The following is a 10746-nucleotide window of genomic DNA, read 5'->3' as shown; positions in this document are numbered from 1 at the left end:
CAGCTGAGAACTGTTATGCCATGACACAATCCTGCACACATCCATCCTTCTATTCCCAAGATTCTTCTTTCCAAGCTTACTCAAACATAAAATAAGCACCCAGAGCACTGTTAATGCCAATTCAAGTAGGGAAGGAGTCACACCAAAAACTCACCTCAGAAGAATCACTTCTGGGCAGACCACAGGTATCAGCCACATGATAATTATCCAAGGCTGTTCCATGAATGGGGGTTTCCTAGGGAAGCAGCATCCAGAGCCTGCATGACCAGGGATTAGTCTCATGGAAACAAAGCTCTAACTGGTTCAGAGTAATTCAAATATTTATGAAAAGAGCTGCAGTTCAATTTCTCATCAAACTGCTTTCATGTACTTCTAAATGCATAGATAAAACAATTTAGAAAAATCACACAATTGATACATCAGTTTCTATTTAAAATACTATTTAAATTCTATTTAAAGTAGTTATGAACTCACTGTGCCAGCAGAAACCTCTTTCCCAGTAAGCATGGCCAGGTGAGTTAAAAGTGCATTTTAAACTCCACTCTGTGGGAAAATCTTTGTTTCAATCTAATTCAAGTCAAAGAAAATTATATCCAAAGCAAACCAAGCCTTTGAAAACCTAATTATTATTTTGTAAAGTAAACAGTGGTAACACCTTTGGAAAAATAAAGTAGATGTGGTGTGTGATTGGCATGGAACACTTGTGTGGGGTTTGCTGAGCTTTAAGGATGAGGAGAGATGACAGCACAGTGCCATGTAGAAAATACAGTTTTCCCACAAAGAAGATTTGGGGAGCAGTAAAATCAGAAGAGGAAAGATAAATAACCTGAGTGTGCCCCCATGAACAGTAAATCAAGTTTCACCTTCACTGTGGAACAATTTACTTAAATCCTCTCAGGAAGGATGAGTGGAATAAAAAGATAAAACTGGCTATATAAATGTCAAACTTTATTTGATCTCCCACTGCTGCACATGACTTGTGTGCTCCAAATGAATAGAAAAAAACAAACCCAAAAGTGAACAAAACAAGAAGGCTGTTGAAGAAAGATCTGGGGGGTTAGGACTCCAGTTTTGTGAGGGGTACATTGTCCACATCGTGGATGCCCTCCTTGTCGATGAACCGGGCGTTGAAGGAGGCCAGGTTCAGGATGAAACGTTTCTTGAGCTGTTCAGCAAAGACACAGAGACAGAAGAGATGAGATTCACCCAAAGCTTTAATAAAAGAGGAGAAAATAATTTAAGAGATGTGCTGTTGCACTACAAAATTTCCATCCTGGTTCTAGTGACCTGAAATGTTTGGAACTAGGGTGGGTTTTTTCACTGCTCAGGAATGAATTAGGGTGAGTTTGTCCTCTGTTGTAAGACAATCCACGTTAGACAAGCCCAGGCTAGAGATGCAAAACTCACAGGCCTTAAATGTTAACATTAAGCAGGAAGACTAGAGTGGGCTACAGTTTTGGGCACAAAGTGCATTTATCACAAAGATACTTCAAGCAGGACCTCTTTAGAGCATTTCTGCCTGATGTTTCCCAGAGTTACATTTGGTTCAATCTCTTAAAGACAAGGATAAAGACTACCTTCCTACAATAAAAGCCTTAGTGTCTGAAATATCTGGAGTCTTAGTTTACACTAAGATTAGTCATGAACTTTAAGGTCAAGGCTTTACTTCAGGTATCACTTCAGAGGCTGGAAAAGAACTAGTATATAATTCTAAGAGTGCTTAAGTGTAACACAAGTGACAGAAGGATGTTGCAGGATGTTCACAAGAACCATCAGAGGAAAAGGTCTGTATCAATATTATGCTAAGCACGGAAGAAGCAGAAGTAAAGAAAAGCAATTAAGCTCCAAGTTTAAGGTTGTGGAGGACGTGAACCGTGCAAAGGCAACACAAGTGCCCACAAATCCCTTCCCTCAGTAGCTCCTCCACATCTGGCCAACGTGCATTTATTACCCTTCTGGCAAAGGCAGAGAAAAACGTGACAAGGGGAACAGGAAAGTCTCAGCGAATGAATGCAAACAAACATCCCTTTCTCAGGATCACCAGGGCCCGAGTTTGGCAACTCACCTCCACGAGGCATTTTTTCAAGAGCTCCATGGCTTCCTCACGTGTGATACCTGAAAGGGAAAACATCCACAGATTGATTTCATTAGAGGCCATCTCCCTCTCTCCGCCGAAACTTTATTAAATTTAAACAACTTTTCAGCTGAGCACCAAAACCTCTCTCCTTCCCAGCTCCCAGCAAACACTTTCCAGATGTCCCTGCACCGCCGCGCTCCCGCCGCAACAAGCCATTGAGAATCGATTTGTTCCAGGGAATGGGAAGCATGACGGAATTCTGCCTCCCATGGCCAGGGCCCGGGCTCTGCCTCCCTCTCCTCGAGTTGATTTCAGCCCCAGATCAGCTCCAGCTGCCCCCAGGCCGGCTGCGAGCCGGGGGCAGGAGGTGGAGATGGGTTTAGCACAACAACGTTCCTGCTGGGGACGAGCTCAATAATGGGGAAGGCACGTGTGGGATGCTCCTGCTATTCAAACACTTTGGGATAAAATCCAGCACTCTGTAGGGATGACAAGCCATGGCAACCTACTGCAGGTCATTATTTTTCTCCGTTCCATGAGGAGTGGTGGAAATGGAGCAACAGAATTTTTAAGGGACATGACTGGAAAACAACCAAGGTCTGTGGATCTCTCAAAATTTGTTTCTACACTTTGTTCCAGATCTGCATCCACTGTTCAGCCAGAAATTCCATTTGAATAAAACTATCAGTTTACAGCTACATGTCTTGCAGGAGGTGGATGAAAGGATTTCTAATCTCAGAGCAGAGATATTAACTTAAACAGCACACGGGAGTGAAGTTGTTTTGTAGGTAAAGCCAAAGATGTCAGATTAACAATATTCCAAGCTTTGCAAATTTCCTCATTTGTACAGCGGGGATGGGGCCATGTTCATTCCTTGGCAGTGGGTTATGATTCTAAAATTAAAACTTTAGACAGGTACAAACATGTACAAGAATTACAAGGAGCAGCTGCCACGTGCACAGAACTGCAAATCAATCCAAAACCTCTCTGTTGCCCAGAGAAGCTGCCCCATTCCTGGCAGTGTCCAAGGCCAGGTTGGATGGGCTTGGAGCAACCTGGGATAGTGGAAGGTGTCCCTGCCCAGGGGGTGGAACAAGATGAGCTTTAAGGTCCCTTCCAACCCAAACCATTCCATATTCCATGATTAATCACCACCACTTCAGAGTGCTGGAGACAATCTCAGTAGGATTATCTTTTCACTTGAATGTTTTTAATGTATCACACACAAAGCCAATTCAAGATATGGAGCAATAGGATCTGGGACTGCCCTCTGCAGATTGATAATCTGGGAAAGTGGACATGTCAGAGCCACCAGACAAGCAGGAAGACAATGTTATCAAACTGTTATTTATTAAAAGCAGACTACCAGCAGCTAATGGTCCAGGAACTGAAACTTCCTTCACTTCAGTCTAAGTTGCAATCAGGAAAAAAAAATTCAGGAGTTGCCTAGTTTCACGTTACCATTCCAGCAAGGCAACGCTTAAAGCTCCCTTTATCCAACAAAAAGTCAAGTTCCAATCTCTAGCACCACAGCAATCACACCTGATTTGGCAAATGTCAGTCTCACTGATCGATAAATTAAAAGACCTAAATTGAAACAGGAGAATTTCCCTGTCCCTGACCCCACTTACTCGGTTTGTAGTAGCGGTCGAGGATGCTGAGGGTGAGGAATGCTCCATATCCATGTGCTGCAAAGGGAGCCTCGGCCAGGGCTGCCAGGTAGTCCATGAAGTACAGGGCAGGGCCCTCGTGGTCGTCGTAGCCAGCCAGGAGGAGGTTCACGTGGTAGGGGGTCTGCAAACACAGGGATGTTTTACACCACAGCACTGACACCTCGGCCTTGGGATCCCAACTCCCCGTGGCACCTGGAGAACAGCAGCACTGCTGCTGCCACAGTTCCTTACCATAACATGCTGCCTCAGCCCTGCCTGCAGCACATCGTGGGTCTCAACCTAAAAACCATCAGCTCTCCTGGCTACATGGGCTGCACAGCAAATAAAACCATAGAACTCTGATTCTCCTGCAAACCGGCGTGTTTGGGGCTTTTTTACAGCTTTCACAGCACACTCCAACTCCAATGTGGTTTTCACACCAGATTCTTTCATCTCAGTGTAAAACATACAGCATTTTACTGTCCACACGTGAGCACAACATGGACATTTTGCAGTTTCTAAGAACTCTTTGTTCCTTTAACCTGCTCTCTGCTCTTTTCCCAGTCCCCTCCCGGTGACCACGGCCCGTTCCAGTGCACATAAAAGCTCTCACACAGTTACACACAGGGTCCTGTTCACTGGCAATTTGATTTTTTTTTATTGCATGTACCAAGTTTAATCTTTGGCAGTTTCCTCCATGTTCTGGGTTTAGTGTTCCACCATCATGAACAAATCAAACATCCCCTCTTCTCCCACATCTCCTTCCAAGATCTGTACTTTGTAAGACCATGAAACACACGTGCACTGTGTTATTTTTAAATGCAGGCTCAGAAAAAAATTTGGGAATTGTATGTATTTTTAAAAGCAGCTCTTATACAGTTCCAGTATTTTCATATCTACATAATGTTTCTCATTAAATTAATTGTACTAACAGGATATCTCTAAACTGCTGGAAAGCCTGGATCAACAAAGCAACAAAATAAGAAAAAAATGATGATGCAACCAACAGATTAAAAAAGCAAACAGAATTTTACCCTAAAGCCAAAACATTAACTGTATCGCAGGAAAAAGTTCATTTTGATGCTAAGTACAGTGAATTTCCACGCAAGAAAAAAATAAATCACAGGACACTGTATTTTTACTTTCAGACAGTAAGCAAGAATAAAGCAGGCTTCAGTTACATATCAAACATCACTGTAAACGGTGTGATTTAATCTTCAAAGCATCCAAGAATATTTGGAAAGAAGTTACAACGCAGCTGTATTCGTTTAATTAGGCTGTATTTCATCATTTATTTATTCTGAAACATCACACAAGTTGATATTTAAGAGCCATGACACAAGATCACTCAAATTATTGTGTGACTTGGAATTACCAACATTGGCATATGCGAGATACTCAACCATAAATAAATGGTGTTATACACACTTAAACCCATCTGTAAACTGATTTTCAGTTGTAAGTTCTCCTGCTAATGGTCTCTGAGACTTCTTAAAACTCAAATGTAAATAATTATCCCCCATGCCTTATTACTGAAGAAAGGCAGGATTTAAACATTAGAAAATCTACATAATCTATTTGCTACTCCCGTGATTATAAATGAAATTTGCAGCATAACACCTCGATGATGGGACTGGAATTTCTTGTACATCCCATTCCTTTAGCTTATCCTGAAGGCAAGCCTTCCTTGGCTTCTGTGACTCAATCCATGCCAACAGTTCTGAACTCTTTACAAGACTGGTGTGGTTAAAGGGCCACCAAACAAGTGATGACTGACACCCAGAGTTCCTTATCCCAAACTCCTCTTCCTACAGGGACACATTCCCCAGCCCCAGTAGCTTTGCACTTGACTGCTGTTTGATTTAAAATAACGACAGCAATTAGGAAATGTGTGAAATTCTTCAGAATTTGCAGCTGAAGAGCAGAGCTGTGCTAAAGGCCCCAGCTCAGGAGGGTGGTGGTGACACAGCCCTGTGACATCTGGCGGAAGCCAAAGTCACAGCAAGGGGGGAAAGGTGGGAGCCAGGAAGTTTCCTGCCAAGTGTGGACACAGGGAGAGGGGCTGACAGGCTGCCTTTGGACTCCAGCCAGACCCTGTCACCTATAATTAAACAGCATCACAACTAGAGACTGAACTTCATCACCTTTAGAGGGACAGGGGGTTGTTTTTCCTACTCCCCACACACACAACCTCACCAGTGAGTTAAATGCACTAAACCTGGCACCTGGTGAACCAAGAGAGGTGCTGGAGAAGGAAAGAACAGAATCATGGAATGGTTTGGGTCGGAAGGGACTTCATCTAATCCTGCTCTCCTTCAGCTTCAGGCCATTCCCCCTTGTCCTGTCACCACACACTGCAGCACCACTCACCTCCAACAAGTCTCTAATGCCTGAGAAAGTCCTGTTGCAATTTAACCTTTCCCCCTCACACACCTTCAGGCCTCTGTAACAGCTTCACACGGTGAGTGCCAATACAGCAAGAAACTACATTTTCCCCACCAAACTTTTTACTTCTCAACTATTTTCCTACTCCTGACAGGAGGCACTGGCATGTTTTACCTTCTGATTTTTTAATTTCTAATTTTTTCCATCCACATGATTACACCAGTAGCCTCCAGGAACCCCATATGCAATTCAAATAGACACTGAGCACTAGTGTTAATCCCTCTGGTATCCCACGTAGGATGACGGAAACGTAACAAAATTCACAGGGAAAAAAAAAACAACCAAACACAAATTCTGACGGCAAGGCTTGTATTATCAAATTCTAAATCCCACAAACAAGTCATTAAGTGCTGTGGTTGGAGAGGAAGGTTCTCCCTGCAGTGTGGGGAGCAGTGTAGTGTGACAGCAGTGTCAGGGAGCGCCGTGCCCCGGGGCGCTGCCATCTGCACCAGAGCAGCGTTTTGTCTCCGGTAAATAAACACATCTGCCTCTGCCAGTGTCCTCCCCACTGTGCTGCCCATCTGGAGCAGGTGAGCTGGAAGACAGGCGTGGGCTCAGGAAGGAGGGGAGCCACGGGGAGGATCAGGCCTCAAGGGATGTGGCACAGAGGAAGACAATGGTGCCACATCGATCCTGATGGGCAAGTCCACCAAAAAGCCTGTTAAAGGCACTTTAAATCATAAGTAAGAAAGAGCTGCCTCTGTCTAAGTGGGGCAGGACACTCAGTCTCATCTGTGCAGGTCAGATGTCCCTGACATGAGCCACCAGCACCAGGCAGCCCCCAGGGCCAGGCCCCAAGCATTACTGCTTCCCATCAGCCTCAAAAACTGCACAGAGGTGCACAAAACACACACAGACCTTCCAAATCCCACCTGAACAGCAGCCAAAGCAAACAGCATCACTGCCAACCACCAGCTACCAGCCATGGAGTTGGCTGAAGCCATTTAAACCAGATGAGTCGTGTGGAATCACATCTGAGCTGGAAGGGACCCCCAAGGAAAAGCTGTGACCTGCAGCTGTGATCCACGCCAGAAAGGAGAACAGTAATCTCTGGCTGCTCCTGGGGATGAGTTCTTGGAGAACTCTCACTCCACACACGTATAGTTCTCAACAATACAGCTCTGAGGTTAATACTGGTCTTTATTTGCTACTGTAAAACCTCATTTCAGGCCTGAGCAGTGCATTGTTAGAATGCAACACAATTCATCCCACGCTCTATCCCTGACAGAGTTGGTCAACTTCATTCTCAACATCCTCTTTCTTCCTGTTTTCTCTCATATAACACATTAACATTCTTCTCAATGAAATGCTTCCTGACCTTGGATTGTTAAAAGTCCATTTGCCCCTTCACAACATCTTTTCACACTTTGAAAAAAACCACCACAAGAAACATCAGTAATTGCAGATCAGTAACTTGAAAACACAGCTCCAACTCGGATTTGATATTTACTGAAAGCTTCATGTTGCTGTTTACAAAAGGCACTTGTTTTGCTAAGTACATCAAACAGCTTTGCTCTACAAAATCACTTCCCAAGAAGATTAAACGGATTTGGTGCATTTGCATGAAAACTCCCAATCTTATCAAGGGGTTTAATTCACTTCACGTCTGCAGCGAGTGACAAAGTGTTTACTGGGCCCAAGGCTGGAATTTTAAGTCTGCAGTTGTATCAGTTATTGATAAGTGATAAGTTTTTTAAGCAAGCAAATAAAGTTATATTTTACTAAGACATCCTTTCAGCAACGTGAATTCACAGAACCACTGAAGTTGGAAAAGACCTCCGAGGTCACCAGTCCCCCCTGTGCCCGATGCCCACCTTGTCCCCAGCCCAGAGCACTGAGTGCCATGGCCAGGCCTTCCTGGGACACCTGCAGGGCTGGGCACTCCAAACCTCCCTGGGCAGCCCCTGCCAAATTGACCAGCACAGACAGCAGGTCCCACCTTGCTCAGACTCCATTCCTGGAGGATGGGCACGTTCCCTGTGGGATGCCCCTGAGCCAGCACTCACCCGACTGCGCAGATAGTCCGCCAGGTTCCGCCGGGTGAAGTTTGCAGCTGCCTTGGGAGACAGTTCATACCCTGGGGAGAGAGGGCAGCACTCAGTGGAGAACAGCACAAACCCACGCTCAGGTTCACCTCCCGCCTTCCCACTCCTGCTCTGAAGTAAAGAGGTGTTCTTTAGTGAGGCAGTGCCGTGTCCTTTCTCCAATTCCTGTTTTTTCTGAAAGCTACAAGCACAAAAAGGACCCTCAGAACCTGGGGAGCTCATCTGTACAGACCATGGCAATATACGTGGCTACAAAAAACTGAAATATTAAGGACATGTAGCTTGAATTTTTTTGTCCAATATATCAGAAGAAGTGGTAACAGTTGGCATGCAATGGACACAGAAACCCAGTCCTTTCCACCAACATTCACCTGGAAATCACCCCACCTCTGCTCCCAACCTCCAGTACCTGTCCTGCTTCACTCACCATTTCTCATTTTGTAGAGCTGAACGTTTTTCTGGATGTATTCTGCAAACTGCACCGTGTCTCCAGCCTCCCCCACACACAGCAGTAAGATCTTTTCACTCATCTTAAACATTTTGTCATGGTCTAGGCAGAGAGAAACAACACTGAGAGCTGTGGTCATAGGAATAAATTATTTTGCCAATATCCTGACACACCAGGACTCTTTAGAAGCAAGAAAGAGGCTTGGATAAGTGCACCATGACCTGGAACACCACCAAAAAAAGTCTTCCTGAGCAAACCCTGACAAATGACTCCCTTCCCCTGATATCCAGCAGTCTCAAAAATCAGAAGTTTACGTGACCGAGACTTTTCCAGACACTCTTTTTACTTGTCATTTTATGTGCCAGGGCCTCACCACCATCACAGGGAACAATTTCTTCCTAATCTCTAAACTAACCCTGCCATTCCCCCTTGTCCTGCCACTCCAGGCCCTTGTAAATAGTCTCTCTCCATCTTTCCCATAGCCCTTGAGGTACTGGAAGGGCCAATTAGGTCGCCCCAAAGCTCCTCTTCTCCAGGCTGAAATTAATTTACTAATTAAAGCAATTACCAGCAAACACCAATATTCTAAATAATTATGTGAAATTTATGGGGTTATGCCCCTAACCCTCCCCTTCAAGAGCAAACTAAGTCCTACATTCTAAATATATATTCCTTAGTGAAAAATAACTATTTGGCAAGTCAACGCTTAGCTGGACAGGGAGGTTAAAGCTGAGAACCCAACACAGTGTTTATTATATATAATAATGGAGAACAGTTTATATATAATAATATATATATAACATAGTTATAGTGGCTGAGGATTGGGAGCTTTACAAGCGGCCCTTTGAGCCCCGGGCTCAGGTTTGGGATCTTTAGAGCGGCCCTTTGAGCCGCGGGCTGGCTCCGAGCGCCAGAGGCGGCCTGGCATCTCCTACAGCGACCAAACCCCACCTGGAGCCCCCGGCATTGCTTCCCCGCACCTTTACCTGTGCAAAAACCTCCCCCGGGGCCCAGCGAGGCCTCGGAGCGCCCCAACCCCGCCCGGCGCGGGCACGGCCGGGGACACCGCACCGGGACACCCCCGGGCGGGGCTGGGCCGCCGGGGCAACCCCCTCATATCTCACCGTGTTTCATCTGCACGATGCTGGAGGCGGCCACGGTGTCGGCGGCCACCAGGACGAAGTCGGGGCCGCGGATGCCGATCAGGTACTCCATGGCGGTGACACAGCGGCTCCGCTGCCGGCGCGCCCTGATGACGTCACGGCGCCGGGGCCGAGGGGCGGGGCGGGGGAGCGGCCCCAGCCTGGGCCCAGCGGGGAGGGGGCGCGGGGAGCGTGGGGTCGGGTCCGGGTCCGGGTCCGGGTCCGGGTCCGGGTCCGGGTCCGTGTTTCGGCTGGAAAAGACTTCCGAGGCCTCCAGTCCGACCTGTGACACACCCCCACCTTGTCCCCCAGCCCAGAGCGCTGAGTGCCACCTCCAGCCCTTCCTTGGGCACCTCCAGGGGTGGGGACTCCAAACCTCCCTGGGCAGCCCCTTCCAACGTCCAGTCACCCTTTCCAGGCAGAAATTCCTCCTGATGTCCCACCTGAGCCTCCCCTGGCACAGCTGGAGGCCGTTCCCTCTCCTCCTGTCCCTTGTTCCCTGGGAGCAGAGCCCGACCCCCCCCGGCTCCCCCCTCCTGTCAGGGGGTTGCAGAGCCAGAAGGTCCCCCCTGAGCCTCCTTTTCTCCAGGCTGAGCCCCCCCAGCTCCCTCAGCTGCTCCTGCTGCTCCAGCCCCTTCCCCAGCTCCGTTCCCTCCTCTGGAACACTCTCTTCTGCGTGTCTTTCTCTGGATGTGCTCCAGCCCCTCAATGTCCTTCTTGTAATGAGGGCTCCAAAACCGAACCCAGGATTTCACATTCAGTCTCACCAGTGCCCAGCACAGGGGATGGTCAGTGTACTTCTATTTGTGTCCCAAACACCACCCCAAGCTGCATCCCCCGCAGCCAAAGGGACAAGCCCAAGCCTGGCTCACCTATTGAGACAATATAGGATTTTCTTCCCAGAGCTGCAGGTGTCCCTGTGGATTCTTCTATCAGC

General features: G+C 47.0%; 1 protein-coding gene across 1 annotated transcript; it reads right to left on the bottom strand.

Annotated features, from left to right (window-relative positions):
- Positions 1-931: 931 nt before the first annotated feature.
- PSMB2 (proteasome 20S subunit beta 2) lies at positions 932-9933 on the bottom strand. Its single transcript, XM_064634895.1, has 6 exons — positions 9792-9933; positions 8647-8769; positions 8181-8251; positions 3709-3871; positions 2066-2115; positions 932-1165 (listed from the first exon to the last, which is right to left on the bottom strand). The coding sequence occupies exons 1-6, from the start codon at positions 9880-9882 to the stop codon at positions 1058-1060; spliced, it is 606 nt and encodes a 201-aa protein (XP_064490965.1). The 5' UTR covers positions 9883-9933; the 3' UTR covers positions 932-1057.
- Between the last annotated feature and the right edge of the window lie 813 nt (positions 9934-10746).

This window comes from Pseudopipra pipra, chromosome 24 (assembly GCF_036250125.1).
Source record: "Pseudopipra pipra isolate bDixPip1 chromosome 24, bDixPip1.hap1, whole genome shotgun sequence".
Lineage (NCBI taxonomy): Eukaryota > Metazoa > Chordata > Aves > Passeriformes > Pipridae > Pseudopipra > Pseudopipra pipra.
This window is presented reverse-complemented; position numbering and strand designations above follow the sequence as displayed.

Excerpts from the sequence above, each read along its gene's own strand:
- PSMB2 (XM_064634895.1), bottom strand. The coding sequence starts at position 9,882 with ATGGAGTACCTGATCGGCATCCGCGGCCCCGACTTCGTCCTGGTGGCC. Across the intron at positions 8,252-8,646 it reads GCTCTACAAAATGAGAAATG|GGTATGAACTGTCTCCCAAG; the intron begins GTGAGTGAAGCA and ends CTCTCTCCCCAG. Across the intron at positions 1,166-2,065 it reads TGAAAAAATGCCTCGTGGAG|CTCAAGAAACGTTTCATCCT; the intron begins GTGAGTTGCCAA and ends TTTGCTGAACAG.